Source organism: Anopheles ziemanni, chromosome 2 (assembly GCF_943734765.1).
Source record: "Anopheles ziemanni chromosome 2, idAnoZiCoDA_A2_x.2, whole genome shotgun sequence".
NCBI lineage: Eukaryota > Metazoa > Arthropoda > Insecta > Diptera > Culicidae > Anopheles > Anopheles ziemanni.
The window spans coordinates 30,301,900-30,319,282 of NC_080705.1; the positions used below are offsets into that span (position 1 = coordinate 30,301,900).

The 17,383-nt window shown below is 46.3% G+C and overlaps 5 protein-coding genes across 6 annotated transcripts; 2 read left to right on the forward strand and 3 right to left on the reverse strand.

Moving 5' to 3' along the window:
• Positions 1–3,383: 3,383 nt before the first annotated feature.
• Positions 3,384–6,554, forward strand: LOC131282442 (aquaporin AQPAe.a). Of its 2 annotated transcripts, XM_058311913.1 has the most exons (5): positions 3,384–3,496; positions 3,643–3,749; positions 5,133–5,567; positions 5,641–5,763; positions 6,128–6,554. In XM_058311913.1, exons 1-5 carry the CDS (start codon positions 3,418–3,420, stop codon positions 6,161–6,163), a joined length of 780 nt encoding a protein of 259 aa, XP_058167896.1. In that variant the 5' UTR covers positions 3,384–3,417; the 3' UTR covers positions 6,164–6,554. The 2 variants fall into 2 exon arrangements, with proteins under 2 accessions (XP_058167896.1, XP_058167895.1); XM_058311912.1 differs by lacking the exon at positions 6,128–6,554 and having other exon boundaries at positions 5,641–5,829.
• A 457-nt stretch (positions 6,555–7,011) lies between these two features.
• LOC131284334 (galectin-6-like) lies at positions 7,012–8,875 on the reverse strand. Its single transcript, XM_058313193.1, has one exon. The coding sequence runs from the start codon at positions 8,697–8,699 to the stop codon at positions 7,422–7,424; it is 1,278 nt and encodes a 425-aa protein (XP_058169176.1). The 5' UTR covers positions 8,700–8,875; the 3' UTR covers positions 7,012–7,421.
• Positions 8,876–9,373: 498 nt separating this feature from the next.
• LOC131293356 (transcriptional repressor CTCF) lies at positions 9,374–13,024 on the reverse strand. Its single transcript, XM_058321436.1, has 4 exons — positions 12,727–13,024; positions 12,251–12,427; positions 10,570–12,145; positions 9,374–10,500 (listed from the first exon to the last, which is right to left on the reverse strand). Exons 1-4 carry the CDS (start codon positions 12,931–12,933, stop codon positions 9,374–9,376), a joined length of 3,087 nt encoding a protein of 1,028 aa, XP_058177419.1. The 5' UTR covers positions 12,934–13,024.
• A 413-nt stretch (positions 13,025–13,437) lies between these two features.
• LOC131281817 (protein arginine N-methyltransferase 6) lies at positions 13,438–14,670 on the forward strand. The gene is made up of 3 exons (XM_058311171.1): positions 13,438–13,497; positions 13,557–14,440; positions 14,510–14,670. Exons 1-3 carry the CDS (start codon positions 13,438–13,440, stop codon positions 14,631–14,633), a joined length of 1,068 nt encoding a protein of 355 aa, XP_058167154.1. The 3' UTR covers positions 14,634–14,670.
• On the reverse strand, positions 14,547–16,921 carry LOC131281815 (gamma-tubulin complex component 4 homolog). The gene is made up of 4 exons (XM_058311169.1): positions 16,856–16,921; positions 16,325–16,776; positions 14,869–16,263; positions 14,547–14,809 (listed from the first exon to the last, which is right to left on the reverse strand). Exons 1-4 carry the CDS (start codon positions 16,919–16,921, stop codon positions 14,671–14,673), a joined length of 2,052 nt encoding a protein of 683 aa, XP_058167152.1. The 3' UTR covers positions 14,547–14,670.
• Between the last annotated feature and the right edge of the window lie 462 nt (positions 16,922–17,383).

The window sequence follows — 17,383 nt, forward strand, 5'->3', positions numbered from 1 at the left end:
TTCCAAATGCATCACACTGACCTAGTCCTCCGGATGGCAAGCGTGTTGGCATTGACAGTCAGCGGCGGGTCCTCCGCAAAACCCTCACCCTTGCATAATATGCCCACGGTTGGATATGGACGTTACGCTTCCGAGCTCGCGGTAGTGAGAGTCTTGTTTGTTTTGCCTCACACTGTCCCTCGTAGGACATGGTTGTGATAATGCATTTAATTTTCGTCTCGCGAGAGAGTGATTAGCATCGTACTATGAGCACGTACCCGGGTGCATAACGCGATATCGATATCCTTGCCGATGTTCAGGGTGAATGCAGCGCACCTGTGTCAACCTGTGAGTGTGTGTTTGCGTTGGATTAAGCCATTGACATAATTTCCTTACGAGGAAATGGAAGGAAGGTTTTGTTTTGCATACCGTTTATCGTTTTGAATCGTTTCTTTACCCTTCAAAAATTTTATTTAATCAAATAAAATCAATGTGCCTGTGCGTTCTTAGTTTTTTTAAAATACATTCTTTTACGCTGTAAGTATTTATTTGAATTGAACAATGCTTTATTGATTTCATTGATTTTAAATTGTATATTTACAATGTTTGCCACGTGGGCTGTACAAGGATTCTTAATTATAACTGTATATGCCAAGGATTGTCTTTAACAGTAATACGCCTAAATGTATACTGCATGCAAATTAAAAAGGTAGATGTAATTAATTAATCCCTTTTAGTACTCCCTTACTCCCTTACAGTATTGATCAAAATGTTGTGCGCACCATAAAAATTTAAATTCTTTATTTTTCGTTCAATATGAAATAAACTCACTTTAACATGTGTAATACCGTATCTAACAAGATAATTAAAAGAAATTAAACAACAAATGGCAGCCTATCACCGTTGATCTACGGTATTTGTAAACTAGGCCTGTTACTAATAACATTTGTATTTAAAAAAAAGGCAAATTTTCATCGGTGATAGGAAAAAAGCTAACCAAGCTAATCGAATGAAGTAAATTTTATTCTTCAGTTACATCTTTTAAGTACTTTCAAAAAATATTCCGACGGCCAGTAAAGCAGCCTTACTGTCCTTGGCCGAAACTTTGGCCATAGCCGACAAAAGCAAGCGTGTAAGGATGTTTTTCAATGTTTGGGAGGCAAAATTTGGAATAGGTGGTACCTTAAGTGTTGTAAATGTTTTATCGATTGGTTGGCAGAAATTTGGTAAAGGCAGAAGGAGGGTTGGTAGTGTGGGGTATATCAATTATATTTGACCACTGAAACCACTCCTCCAAACCACTGAATCGTACTCTTTATGATAAAGTTGATTAATCTGATCTTTTTCTGATAAAGTTGATTAATTCCAGAAGGCATTGCACACTATACATTCATTCTCTTTTTTCTTCATGCAAATCTGCTGGTTTACAGCCACGATATGGCGTTCTATGGGAGATTAGGGACCTTAAAACATTTTAAATATATTTTAACTAGCTCCAAAAGCAACATAAAGGTCCACAGGTTTTTTACCATTTGCTGCCGTCTGGCTGTAAGTAATTTTTGGTCTTTAAGCATGTTTTAACATACAATCAAACGTAGAGGGTGTAATGTTTTGGCCTCGGCGGAATCAATTCAATTGATACCGTTGTCAAACTTGTTCTAAATTTAAAAGAAATGCTACTATTTATTTTGTTTTTTACAGAAAGTGGCTAACCCTAGCCGTTTTTGCATGAAAAGTCGTTAAAATTAGTTTTTTTCAATGCAAACGATATTGAGCTTCTGCGAGAGGAGTAGAATAAAAGGTATACAGTTTAAACCAAATGCCGTTACAATCCATGTCTCAAAAGGGCATGTTCTTTGAGGTATAGAAATGACTTCAGCAGTAATCCTCAATGGGTGTCGGAAGTACGTCAAACGGTATAACGGCCCCGGGAGCCGGTTTCTCAATCAAACGTATCAAACTTGACACGCGATCGTCAAGACACGGTTACCTTTCTATCAATCATCGTACGGTTGGAAAAAAAAGGTTTCGCCCCGAACTTAATGAAGAAGGGAAGATAAAACCGAATAGCATCGCGGTGGTCATGTTGGGGAATCCCACACTCGAGGTATCGCGAAAAGTTTCCGCAGGAATGAGTTTGCTTTATATTTTCGTTCATATTCTTTACTCCACCCTTACTCGTCCCAGTGTCCAGTGGTGAAGCATTTGGTATTCAACAATGATCGAAACTTTTCTTGTACGGAATGTGCTCCGTTTCCTTTCGCATCGGCATAAAACCATTAGCATACCTTGATCGTTTTTCAATGGAGATAATTAATCTGGCTTAGCCACGGCTATTAGACAGCATCTCATACATGTATATCGTTTGTCATTGACAAGCAAGTTTGTTTGATCAGAATAAGCTAGTTTGTTTTAAACATTCTAAATAATTTGGCCGATCGATTTGGCACCCTTTTCGACAATTTTTACACATCCCACTCATTACAACGCGGTCGGCTACCTTGTTCAACAACTCTCATGTGGTGGTTTAATTTCATGACTTTCAATTGCCTTTGGCTGAGGTCATGATTTATGTCGAACCTAAAATAGATCGCCAGAAGATAACAGAAACCCTCCTCGGAATGGGGGCAAAGTCCAGTGTTTGGCTGTCGTGCCACATTTTAAAAGATTAGCGGGAATAAATACAACGCTAGAAACAAAAAGTGAAATGATCCTATCCAACCATTGCATCCAGTCTGCTATATCAATTATTAAGTCATATCGTTAAAAAAAAAACAGATTATATTTGTGATAATCTTGTATGGTCCATAAGCTTCGATTTGCTGCAGTTTTGTGTTTTTTTTTTTTGTTGCGCAACCTTTTTTGCATCCCCCACCGGTGCAGCATATGGGGTGAAGGCCTCTCCTAAGACGAAGCCCGCGGTATCGAGAAGTTCATCCGCTCTTCCGCTCCAAGTGATCGTTCTATTTTTATCTTTTTATATTATTATCAATAATGAGAGTGCGGGGGGAGGGGGTGTGGGCAGTGGATAGAATAAATTGGAAAAGGAGCGTTGCATATCCCTAACCTAGAATCGAACCCCAACAGCAAGCGCGGTTATTAATTGGTGCATCCACTAAGTGGTTAGGGCTATCCAGCTCCCCGGCATAGTGCCATGCAGCACTAGCATAATACTATCCACACAAAGGGTTCTGTGCTTTGCGTTGGCCGCGTGGCGCATGCGTAAGGCTATGCTACACGCGGCGCCGGATTGGATTTTGTGGAGCCTGGATGGCTTTTTATTTCATTTTTTTTTTATTTCAATCACGAAACGTTGTGATTATATTAGTTGATGTGTCGTCGAATTGTAAACAAATTGAGAGGAAAAATAATGAAGAATCTATTTATATTTTTATTACCCCTTGTTCACAGTAAAACAACACCCTACAAGAACACAAGATGGGCTACAATCTCGGAACCGAGGAGCTGTCGAGCAAATCGAGTGGCCTCTGGAGAGCTTTGCTAGCAGAGTTTGTAGGTAAGTCCCATCATACAACCGATTGCTTGCCACATCATTGAGGGTGTGAAAGGGTGAAACAAAAAAAACACCATTATTAATATCGCACCGTTGACTCGTCGTTCTCTATCAATCTTATCACCCCTCGATGTCGCCGCGCGTCTTAGGTATTTTCATTCTCAACTTTTTTGCCTGTGCCGCATGCACGCACGCGAACGGCGACAAGACGCTGATTTCACTGGCCTTTGGATTGAGCGTGTTCATGGTGGTGATGGTAAGTAGACAGAACACTTGGCGTCCCGCCCACGGAACCGTAGAAAGCCCAATCGATTCAAGCCTAAGGTGTTGGATTAAACCGGAGAAGAGTTAGCTTCAAAAACATCTCCTATTACCATAAACATCCTCGAACGAAGAAGAGGGGCGACGATCGCCAAGAGCGGCACACTCACGTGATCTCCAGAAAGCGCTGCTTTCGTCATTCGAAAGCGATCGATCATTAGTGCCGAAACAGGAATCTTCCATCGACGTCAAACCCGCATCGTTGGCGAATGAAAAATGGTCGTGCGTTTTATTAGCATAAAATCAACGAGAAGACTTCCTACATCCCCCCGAAAAATCGAAAGATATCGTTGAATGTTTGGTTTTGTGAATGTGAGATATAGATGGTTATTTACAGCTTGATGCACATTGCTTGCATCATGTTCAAATGCCTTCAACGCATATTCCCTCAGCGAGCGAAGGTGCAATGCAGGTGAATCACGTAAAGTTTATATGGTGTTTTCGACTATCGTAACAAAATCGCTCTACGTGGTATGGTAGGTTGAGGGTTGCTCCCTCGATTCAAAGCGTGTCGGTTCGAATCCAGCTACTGGCAGGGTAAGGTAAGGTGTAAGGTCTTGGAAAATAGTACGCCCTTTGATCACCACGGGTAACGGATGGATGGGCACGATGACCACAAAGCCACTTGCACGCCGATAATAAGCAAAGCGCTTGAAAGTGTGTGTTATCTATCAACAGAACAGTAAAACGTAAATCATTCACTATTGCCGAATGAGAATACCCAGTTCATTTGATTGATTTTATTTGGTTTTAAATTTTTTACTTTCATAACATAATGCAAAATATCGGCTGAATATTTTTTCTAACAAAAACATTTTTTTTATCCAAAACTATATTCAAAAATATGTTCCGATGCATGACTGCCGAGAAACAACGGGAATATGCCGGCATGCGTGGGAGCGATCAATTTAAGCGGTCATTTTCAAAATACTACAGTTTCCTCACTATTTAAGGCATCAACGTTAGCGTAAAAAAACTGGAAGTATTTTTTAATTAAGTGCGCATACTTTTTGTGGGCCAAAATTTTTTCTTTGAAAAACTATCAAAAGTGGAAAAGTTGTAAACAAACAAACATAAAATGGTCGCGAAATAGTGTGTCCTATTTTTATTTATTTATGTTTTGACCCAATGTGTTCTGCGCATGATTTGCTTCATAATCGTAAATCAATAATCGAAAGTCTACTGCATTCTCAATGCGCTAGCGCATCAAATGGAAAATCGATTGGGCAAATAAGTTTAAACTATTAAAAAGAATATGTTATGAGCTTCTGTTGTGTGATATTCCTTTCATCGATACCTCGGCGTTCCCTTATCCTAGGCGATCGGTCACATCAGCGGAGGACACATCAACCCGGCCGTCACGGCCGGTATGCTGGCCGCCGGCAAGGTTAGCCTGATTCGTGCGTTACTGTACGTGGCGGCGCAGTGTGCAGGTGCCGTCGCGGCCACCACCGCCCTCGACGTGCTCATCCCGAAGAGCTTCCAGCATGGGCTCGGAAATACCGGCCTGAAGGAAGGCGTGACCGAAATGCAAGGTTTGGGTTTCGAGTTTTTCCTCGGCTTCGTGCTGGTTCTGTGCGTGTTTGGCGTGTGCGATGAGAACAAACCGGACTCACGGTTCGTCGCCCCGCTGGCCATCGGGCTCACCGTTACCCTGGGACACCTGGGCATCGTCGAGTACACCGGTTCGAGCATGAACCCGGCCCGCTCCTTCGGTACCGCTCTGGTCACGGATAGCTGGAGCAACCACTGGGTGAGTCTCAAGCGATTGCATTAACAGGGTAAGGTAAGGAGAGATTATATTGTCCCTTTTTTTTAAACCACAGATCTACTGGGCTGGCCCGATTCTCGGTGGCATCGCAGCCGCACTCCTCTACAGCTTGCTCTTCAAAGCACCGGCTTCCAACGATGCCTCGGAACGCTATCGTACCACGGCCGATGACAAGGAGGTAATGTTGAATCTGATGAAGCATGCCGCTCTTGAGGAATCCGTCATCACCACTTGAAGGCAATCGAGAGAATATCGTCCGCGATTAGGATCGGCCATCCTCATCAGATCACCTCATTCGATTCGTTTTGTGATCATATTTTTAATCGTTACTTTTGTGTTGTCCTCGTTTTATCGATCGTTGTTATATCGTTTTTTAGTTGTTGAAAATTTTAATTAAACCCATTATTCATTGGTTTGTTTCATCTCATTTAGTCATCCACAGGCGCCATTCATTCGTTCACTTTCATTCGCTCTTCATCGGTCGCTTCTCTTTCCGTTTTCGCCATCTAGCATTCGCTAATGTATTTCTTTCCACACCTTAGATGCGACGGTTGGACGGCAAGCACGACATGGCTTAAGCTACTTTTCCACTAGAATCCTCACCACTGCGGTTCTACAACGTAACGAAAGAAAGAAAATTAAAATTACGAACAAAACCCCTCCCCGCTTGGAATCCCGAAGCGCGAAGACTCTTTCGGAAGTCGTTGGGGGCTCCCGTGTCTCCATCGGCGCTGCCAGGTTCCATCCAGCATACCCAGCCAGCTCAAGTGCGTTTACTACATTTTAATTTTAATGCTATTTAACTCACTGACCCCAATCGCCGTCGAACGCACGGTTGCCGGAATCGGCGCAAGCAATCGTCGTTTTTCGACCGTTTGTCTTCTACATCCATTCTAAAAAACCCCCCACAACCACGTGTAGGTGTTGGAAAGCTGTTTTCGGTTCAAACGAAAACATGCCTTTCATCCGCACCCCGCGTGGCCTACTTCGTTCGTTAGGTTAAGGTAGTTGTAAAAGTCGTAACCCGTAACGTTACTTTTTGTACCGCGTGGTATGAAAGAAAAATGTTTGGCGGTACATAATTTTAATAAAATAAACTATCGTGCTAAGCGCACTTACAAATCATTTGTGCTCTGTGTCAAGTGCCTAAGTGTTTTAATTTCTACATCAATGACAAATGTTTTTCTGCCTTAAGTGGCCGCACTCCATAGGCTGTCCTTTAAACTCATGAATGAAATACGTTGATTGGAAAAACTTCTAAAACCATCCACCTCGGCGCTACTGCAAACCAAATGGTCCATTGTTGATAAGGAAACAACATTCTTTCCCCCGGCGATAACGTTTTCCCATCGAACGTTTCCAAACCGGGCAGTTCTGTTTGATTTAATTATGTACGTTCAGAAATTCAACCAGCGTATAGTTTACTTTTAACAGTAACACTTTATTGTACTGCATTTTGGTATCGATTAATTGCACGAATTTCATAAACAAGCAAAGGGGTTGAAAAGCAAAAGCTTCCTAAATGGGGGGAGAAAAAACAGTAAGTAATAAAAACTAACACATGTCGAACCACTTCAACTCTTTCTAATAGTTAACTTGGCCTCCGTTGGTTGACACACTAAAAGAGCACCAAACAGCTGCCCTTCTATGGCTTCTACAACTAGTATTGTATATCGCATGAGCGAGCAAAACGGCGCACGTTCATCCTTCTAAATAGGGGATGGAATCTTTGGAATCGTACGCAAAGCTTCCTTCTTTTCTACCTCACCGCTAACAGACTTAAGGTTTCCGCGTATTGTTGCTGTTCGAGTTGAGCTTGCTTTTGTTGCATTGCATCTAGTAGGCAGTCTCAACGACAACATCGAATACTTTGATGTCGCCCTGAATGTAGACGGCTTCAACCGTGCGCGGATTATCACGGAACACAAACTCCGCTATGAGCTTCCCATTCAGCGACACCTGATAGCTGGTATCCGTGCAGGCAATCTGTAGGTGGAACGGCTTGCCGGGCATGAAGTCGGTCATATTTTCCGACCGCTCCTCACGCTCCCACTTGCCGTTCATCCACGAGTTCCGGCAGATGACGTGCCGTCCGCCGACACTTCCGAAGCGCGGGTTCAGATGGAACTGAATGTTCGGATGGGGCCACACGTACGCGCTGCTCTGCAGGTTCACGTAGAACGAGTGGGGCAGCAGCTTAACCCGGCCGTACAGGTGAAGCTTTTTGCCCTCGGTAAACGGCTCCTGGAGGACGCCCGTGTAGGGCATCGGTTTGCCATCGGCTTCCGGCAGTGAGCGGGGTACGAGCGAAAGCGCATCGTGGTCGATCTGCTGGGCCTCCGGGGTCCGCTGTCGGATAAGCTCAAGCTCTAGCTGCGGATAGTACTCCATATAGCACTGATCTACGGCAACATCCCGCACGTCCCCTTTCACCTCCAGGGTGGTGATCTTCTTGTACGGCAGACGGTGCTTGAACGCGTTGAAGTGACGCCCATTCACGCAGATAAGAAACTCCCGCTCGGTCACCAGCACCTGCACGTTGAAACGCTGCCCACGGTGGAGGTTAAAGGAGAGCGGCGAGGCGACCTCCTCCTTGCCCCAGCATCCCTTTACGCGGCAGTTGCGCACGATGTAGTTCTGGGGTAGGCGCGGGTTGAAGTGAAGCGCGATGTCACCATTTTTCAGCAGCAGATTGACGGAAAATCGTTCACAGGTGAGCAGAATTGTGCCCGTCACGGCGAAACACAGCCCCGGCGATACCTCGGTGATGTTTTCCACCGTGTACACCACTTCGGTCGATGAGCTCTTGTCCAGGCTAACCGACCCAGGAGAAAATGCTTCCTGGTAGGCGAAGTCACAGCTATCTATAGATTCCGAAGACATTTCCGGTTCACTTTCCGGATCGTCGGCCGCGGGTGTCGAAAGGGATTCCTCGTTGCTAGCGTCCGGCGGGTAGTGTCGCTTCAGCAGGGCTTCAAACTGACGTTCCTTTCGGGTCACGGCCAACTGCGACCAGCATTCCTTCAACGAACCGCAGCGACCCTCAGCCAATGTGCTTCCGTACGCGAGCAGATCGTCGCCAATACTGAACACAAGAAAGGCAAGTACGGCCATTCGAGGCGATCGTACTACGACAAACTACCAACTCCTCACGTACATCGTCGAATGGTGCACAAGTACACGCGAAATAGATAGGAACTATCTTCAGACGAAAGTAAAAATACTGACAGGCAACGCGGGACGACGCAATAAGTACGACGGATGATGACTAATGTAATAATCTTTACAAGACTCCGTGAAATGAAGCACAATTTATTTTGACGAAGAAAACTCTGTGTACGATTGCAATCCGCTGATCTGTTTTTGTTTATCAATTTTGAATCCCCTGAAAAGATGACGTTTTGCTGTGCAAGTTGTTTTTCGAGCAGTTTCAAACGCGAGTTTTCGAGCTGTTAGCACCTGTAAAAAGTTTGAACTTTCAGTTCGTTGTACGTTTATCGAGTTTTTGTTTGCTTCGCTTGGGAATGGGTTTTCCGTTCAACTAAAACGCAACGCATTTGTCATTTTAAACTGTTACACAAATTTTTATTCAAACTCTACATTGTCCAATGGTCCTCCCTGGATATTCGATGTCATGTAGCACATAGGAAATGGTAGAAAAAAATCGGTTAAAAGCAAATAGTCAAACTTAAAAGTCGTTATAGATAAACAGATAAAAAAATAAAAGAGAAAAAATTCAAAATACTGATTACAATAAGTGGGAATTCTAAAAAGTAAACCAAAATTCCTTAAATTTTGCCCTTCAACTTGCCCGCTTTCTGCAGCGCCAACGCTTCACTTTTGGATAAAATTAATTTTTGCAACTTGACCGTCTTGCCACCGACATTCATCTCGACCGGTGCGTCCGCGTTCGGCTCACGCTTGACCGTGCGGACAACGTTGACCTGCACGGGTTCGCCAGCCTTTGCCGACTTTTGTGTCGTATTACGCAACGTAGAGAGCATTGCCGGATTCATAGTTTTACGCTGTGGGCCCGGCGCAAAACGTTTGCTCGATACCGGCTCGTCGGTTGCGGATTCTTTGTCGGCTGGTCGCTTTATGCCAGCCATCGGCTCCTTCGAGGGTGGTACGGCATACGATCGTCTGACCATCGATACCGAACCCTTGCTGGACGCTCCGGCAGCACTTGGGAACGTTTTTGGTGGCACATCTATTCCTACCCGCGTCTTGGGGAAGTTCATCGTGCCACTACGTTTGAGTCCACCTTCGACGGTGGATTTCCTGTCCGACAGCACTTTTTTGATTTCCTCGTCCAGTTTCGTGTGCTGCTGCTTCCGTTCTTCCTTTTTCATCACCACTGGTTCAACCTTCTTTATGGCAACATTTTCTTTCTTTCCTTCGCTTTCCTCCACCTTCGGGACTATCTTCGGTGGTCTTCCGGGCCTTCTTTTCGGTTCCACCACCATTGCCTGAGCAGTGCCTTTGGACGAGCCCTGGATGGGTGACTTATCTTTTTCAATCGGTATCATTTGCGGTTGCTTCTTTTCGACAACAATAGGCTGTGACGGTTTTTTCGGTGGGTTGGTCGTCAAAGAAGGCGCCGATTGCTCCCGCTTGATCGTCACACCTTTGGGCAAATTTTTCAACATCTCCGACACGTTACGCTGGGCCGTCTTCTTTTCCACCGCCTCCTGATTGCGTTTGAAAAACTCAACCATGCTCTTCTGGCGGGTCATATCTTTGCTTTTTGGAAGCGGTGATAGACGTTCCTGCTTCACTTGCTTCGGGTGTTTTGTTTGCGGAGATACCTTTGGTTTTACCTCCGATGGTGTTTCTTCCACGTATTCATTCACCTCGAATGTTTCTATCACTTGCTCATTCCCTTCCGGTTGCATGAATATGGCCGTGTCGTAATCTGAAATCGTAAGGAAAGGCGTTATGATCAACATTGGTCGAACAGTAAAAGGCAACCCTCATCACCTACCTTCTGGTTCAAGGAAAATATTTTCAATTTCCGAATTTTCGGAATCCAGTACCACATCCGTCTTCATCTCTTCGCCAGACGTCAAGCTTTTGCTATCTCCCTCAACTTTGGGTTGGTTCGCTGCGACCTCCTTCCGCGACGCTGCCTGCTCTTCATTTAGCTGCCGCTGCTGCTCTTCCGACCATTCGCACGCAAGCTCATCCGCGTGCTCATGCTGACAGTGAGCGTTTAACTTTTGCTCGCTCGTGTACAGCAGATCGCAATAGTCGCACGCATACTGGTTTTTCTTGGCATGCTCATGAATATGCGCGACCACCTCATCAATATCCTCGAACAGTTCGCGACACAGCGGGCAGACGAGTGTCTCCTTGGCGTGCACCTCCGAATGGGCAATTAGCTCGTTCTTACCGTCGAAACTCTGCTTGCAGTCGTTACATTTGTACTCGCACTGGCCCGCCGTATTGTGGGCGCGCAGATGCCGCGACAGATGATGGCTCAGCATGAACGACTTCTTGCAGAGCCGACACGGATACGGTCGACTGCCCGCGTGTGCCGTCAGGTGCCGTGACAGTGCGGCCGACGTGTGGAAGCTCATGTCGCAATATTCGCACTTGTGCGGAAGTTCCTTCGCGTGCACCGCGGCATGCCGCTCCAGGCCCTGCTTGTAGGCGAAGCTTTTCGGGCAGTCCGTACACACGAATGGACGATTTTTTTCGTGCGTCTGCGCGTGCTTGTCCAGCTCCTCCTGCGACACGAACACGCGCTCGCAGAACACACACGGATAGGTCAGATCGTCCTTGTGCTGCGCCTGGTGGCGCGTCAGCAGTGTCGATCGGGAGAACGCCGCACCGCAGATCACGCACCCGTACGGGCGCTCGCCGGTGTGCGTTGCCCTATGCTTGGCCAGATCGTACTTACTGAAGAAACGCTTATCGCACTCTTCACACGGGAAGTTTCGCTCGCGTTTGTGGTTTATCTTGTGCAGATCCAGTAGCTGCTTCAGCTTAAATGTTCGCGGACATTCGGTGCATGGGAATATATTTTCCTGTTCCGGTGACTCAACCGGCTCCGGCTCGAACTGCAGTATCATCTCCACCGTTCCATCGCCGGTGGTGACGAATTCTTCCTTCACGTTCTGCCGTTTGCTGGCCATGCTGGCTAGTCTGTTCAGTATGACAGGAGACTTTAAGTTTTGCTTCACCAACGGTTGATCCTTGTTTTGCTGGGCGGGAGGTGATTTCTGCTCGTCGTGATACTGGAGCCGTACACCCTGCTGCTTTGCCATTTTAGTCGGTGCGTCGCGTTTCGGCATCGGAGTCGATGTCAACAGTGGGGTGGACACCGAGACGACACTTTGGTCCCGCTTCATTGTCCCTGCAGGAGGCGTTCCCTGATAGCCTGTCGTCCCAATCCGTTGGGAAAGTTTCAAATTTTTCAAATCATTTGGACTCAGCTTGATGATATTGATCTTTCTTTCTCTATTGGATTCACTCTCGCCGCCAGAAGAAGCATTAATGATGTTAATCGTTGCATTGGCACGTGGATTTGCTTTGTGTTGTGAATCTTTTACGTTTGCCTGAAAAGAAAATTTAATTTGTACATGTTAACACGTGACTATAAAATGTGCATTTTATAGCACGTAAATAGACATTTTTGTAAATATTGATAGAATATTACTTACAGCGAAAGAAATCAATTCCTTAGGTAAGGAAAGTTTTTCTGGCCAAATTCCGGTGGTGAGAAACAGTTTCAATTGCGAATCAGCGGTCTGACATATTTGTTTGAACTGATAGTGATAGTTTAGCAAAATTCGACAGGTGTGACAGATCACCCCCGGCATACCATCGCCAGCATAAACCTGTTGTAGGAAAAAGAAACAATAGAAATTACAATCAACAGCATTCAAACGCTCATTTTCCGTTGCAACATTTAGCTTTTATGGCATCGAAATTCGCCCAGTCGGTACGAGCGAATGTGTCCGCGTTTGCCGCCATATTTGTTTTAGCTTGCTACTTTTTTCGCTCCCTCCTCCTCGAAAGAAGCCGTGGCTAGCGAGAGCACAAACTTTTCATTTTACGCGCAAAATGCCACAATCTACAGCCAGATTCTGCATTCCGCGAGACGAGCGCAACATGATTTACTCCTTTACGCACTTACCTCAATCGAAACGCAAGCCGTTATTTGCAGCGAAAGTGGCGTTTGTGGCGTCCGATTAGGGCCGGTTTGAGGAGTGAAGATCGAGCTCAAAGGTGCATCTTGCGCTAGGCAAAGGCGGCACATTTGCTTCGCTTTCAGCTGCTGGGGACGCAAAGCTTCGTCCACCACATCCACCGCGATCAATGTACGGTCACCCGATTGATCCATGGTGATTGAATTTAACTAGTTTCACACCCTGCACTGGGAAACTGCGCGTTTATAGACGAGCAAACGGGGAAAACACACACGAACCAGGAACCTTCCGATGCACCGCTCCGCAGCAGGTAAGAACACAGACTGAATTGAAGCAATTGGATTGAGTGCGATCGATCGATTGTAGATGGCGCAGGTAATTTCTGCAGCTGTCAAAAAAACGGGCGAAAACGGAGAACCACTTTTGCTTTACAATTAATGTGCATAAATTTAAAAAAAGAACATTTGCTATGATAAGTAAAATATCAAAAAGTCATTAAATCGTGTAGATTGTTGAGATTTTGTTAATTAAAACAGCATTTAATTTAATGAGAGATACGCTTTCTAGCGCCATCTGTTGATGAATCTGCTTGATACTTTTTCTGGCGAACGTTGATTTGACAATTGTAAATTAAAAACATAAACAACGTTCGGAAAAACAACGTGCTTCGTCGGTCGCCGGTTACGCTGCACACGATCATGGACACTACGGGAGAAGCTGATTGTGGAGCATATTTTGATAGCTATGAAGATCTTAAGGTATCCTGCGAAGTGTCTCTTAAAAGTCGGCAGTTTGTAAGAACACCCCTTTTCCATAGATTCACGAGCTGATGCTCTCGGACGAACCCCGACAAACCGCCTACCAAAACGCAATCTTGGGCAACCGGCAACTGTTTGCTGGCAAAACCGTCCTAGATGTTGGCGCTGGCACCGGAATCCTTTCCCTCTTTTGCGCCCAGGCGGGTGCTCGCAAAGTGTATGCGGTCGAAGCGTCCAATCTGGCCCACTTGGCCCGTGCCGTGGTGAAGGAAAACCGATTTGAACAGGTGATTGAGGTGAGCGAGTGCAAGGTCGAAGAGTTTCGCCTGCCGAACGACGAGCGGGTGGACATAATTGTCTCCGAATGGATGGGATTCTTTCTGCTCCACGAGGGTATGCTCGATTCGGTGCTGTACGCGCGGGACAAGTTTCTTAAACCGCACGGATTGATGTTTCCAAACACCGCCACCATTTACATTGCACCGTGCAGCGTACCGTCCCGGTTTGACCGGTGGGAGAACCTGTCCGGCGTTAGCATGCAGTGCTTCGGAAGGGCGTTACGTGAGCAATGTTCCAGCAAGCCCGAGGTGTTGACTGTGGCGTCGGAACATTTGCTTCACGAAGGCCATGTTATGACGTGGCTTGACCTAAAGGAAGTTACCAGCGAGGAGCTAAACAGTATCGAGGCGAAGGAAGTACTCGTTGCACAGAAGGAGGGCAAACTCCAGGGGTTTTGCATATGGTTCGATTGCACCTTTCCGGCGGCAGAGTCTGATGAGCAGATGAGTTCAGAAGTGATACTGTCCACGAACCCATCCGCCCCGGAGACGCACTGGAAGCAGACGGTTATTCTGCTTCCGGAACAGGCGTGTGAGGAGCTGGAGGCACGAGACCCGGTGGCGTTCAGTTTAACCATGACACGCAATCAGGACACAAACCGGAGGTAGAAACGAATCAAACAAAAAAAGCTTCTATATAATTTCCTTGTAATTTGAGAAATTTTCATTTTTAGGTACGATCTGCAGCTGACTCTCCTGGATGCGGAGACAGAGGAACACAATTTACCATGCGAATGTCAGATGACAAAGTGTATTTTAATGAAAGCCCATCTCGACTCAATGCAGGTCGATGGGTAACCAGGCGGACAATAAACGAACGTTCAAGGAACTCCAACTAAGCAGTTGTTTGTGTGTTGGAACTGAACCAATGGTTGAAATCCAGGCGAAGTAATAACTGAGATAAGGGCGCACTACTAGGGCCCGCCTTGAGACCGATGAGAAGCTTCAACAGAGAATCGACGTGGTTCATGAACCTGGAAGAAAAATTAAACATTAACCTACGGCGGAAGAACTGCACGTGCCATTAACTTACCCTTGCTCGTAGGTTACAAACTCCTGGCGTTCCATCTTTGTCATCGGATCCTTGCAGAGCATGCAGAACGAACAGAACCGATCGACGATCGAAAGGATACTATCGAGAATTGTGAGCACCGGATTTTCCTGCACCTGTATCACACCGGCCATGGTGGTCGTTGTGCCGAGTGAGGAAGATGGTTCGCTAGCGCTTGAACTGGCCAGCAGGAAGCATAAGCTGAGCACATTCACCTGGAATATCGTGTGCGCTCGTTGAATCCGTTCGAAGTCGGCCGGCCTGGTGGTGGTGTGGCTTATTACCCCCAGGAGAATGGCGAACTGGCTCTCCAGCACGTCCACCTGCAGGTAGTACTGTAGGTTGTTGATCAGAAACATCAACTTGTTGCGCAGCTGCACCACGTCCGAGTTGTGTTTGATGCGCTTTTCACGCTGATACGACCAGATCTGCAGCAGATCGTGCTGGATCTTTTTGATGCGCAACAGAAACCGGAACATTTCGTTGTACCGGTCGAGAATCTTGGGTGAAAAAAGTAGGTGCAACGGCCACTTGACCTTATACTTGAGCATTATGTTCCCGATGGCGCTCTTGGTGTCGTAGCAAATGCTTTCCTCCACTTCGTCGTTCCCGGGCAGCTCGAATGAAAACTGTTCGATGTCTTCCCCGACGTTGATACTGTTGGCGGCCAGCTGAAGGGCACGGTTAAGATCACGGGCGGTTCCATCGTTGATCTCCTTCCCGATGAGCAGCTTGAGCGATTGCGTTTGTACGAGAAACTCGGAGAACAGTTCACCCCGGCCGAGCAGAAAGAAATCCTTCATCAAGCGCAGCTGGCGTACCAGGTCGGCCTCCTCCACCACGATGACCGACATATGCATCGTCACTTGCTCCTTGATTTCGTCAACCAGATGCTCGAACTTGGTCACGTTGAGATTCTCTTCGTTTTGCAGCTGGTGAAACTTGCGGAACAGTTCCTGCTCCTGTTCGCCCCAAAGATTGTCCTTCGCGGCCGCCGACAATCCGCCCGTCCTACGGCCGGCGATCGGGGCTCGCCGCGCCCCCCGATCGATCGTATGCTGCCGCGGGTCGAAGTGACACATCAGCACCGTTTGGCCCACGAACAGGACCTTCTCGGCCCAGCTGGCTGGAAAGTAGTAGGGTAGCATCTCACGACGGATTTCGTACCGCCACAGTTCCGAGTTGATGCTCGCACTGTCCGAGAACGTGTTGACGGATGTTTGCGTGCGCTGCTGTAGGCCACCGGTGCTGATCGATCCCTTCGGGTTGCTTTCCACCTGCTGAATGAAGAACTCGCCGTAGTGGTCGACAAACTTGCCGTGCATTAGCCAACCGTACAGTTGCTTCAGGAAGATGACGTACACCGACTTTTGAATTCTAAAATCGTAAGAATGGAAATTATTTCACAACGTACTGGCCACAGCCTCGATCCACTTACGTTTTGACCGCCTGATAGTTTGCATCGTTCCCGTGCAGACAGTGTTGCTGCAGGTAGGGCAGCAAGGCGCACCCGTGAATCCTTTGCGTCACCACGCCGCTAACGAGTTGCAGAAGAAACCCAAACAACGATCGATACTGGCTTACTTGGTGAAAGATGAACATGAGCGAAAGATTCGGCCGCTTGAGATACTTGGCCTCCAGCTCGACCGCCAGATCTCGGTACGGTTTTACCACCAGCTCCAGCCCATCGACGAACGCCTGCAGATAGAGACCCTGCGGAAGCGGTTCCTCCGTGGGTTTCTGTTGCTTCGGTTTCAGCAGCCCAGCCGTCAGTGTCCCATACTGCTGTATGAATTTTTTGATCTCCTTATACTGGTTGGCAATGCGTAGTAGCTCTTCGAGGATGTGTATTTCACCCGGGTGCAAGAAGGTGGATGCCACTTCGGGGATCTTGTTGTACGGGCAAAAAGTATTCATATAAACATTCGATCACTGTAAAATGTTTTTAAAACTACTGTTTCGGGCTTACCGTAAAATTTTCGATCGGCAGCTCGGCATTGGAGGAGAATAAAGTGAACAGAATATCGTGAATCATTTTCAGCTGGCCGTCCGGCTCGCGCGCGGGCTGAAAATTGTATATAAACAGCAAACAACGGCAAAATGACAGATAGTCTGAACTGACAGCATTCTGCGCCGGGCGAAAAGTTTTATAGCATTATCAAAATATTGGTTTATAGCTCGATAGATCTGCGTAGCAGCGCCAATTTGTGTACGACGGGAATTCGATTACAAGTTTGTCGATGTAATTAATTTATCCGTTGGTTTTGAATTTTGAAATTCGAATTAACCGGTTTTCACCTGACACACAAACTCTTAAATTATAAGAAACAGATTTTTTTATTATTTTGCTCAACCACTCAAATTTTTAAATAGATACACCACATGAACTTTTTAACACAGTTTATTTAAACATCAATAATACACATCTGAAACAGTTGCTGGAACTTCATTCGCAACCTTTGTAAAAATTAAAAAATGCCATTTTTTACTCCCGTTT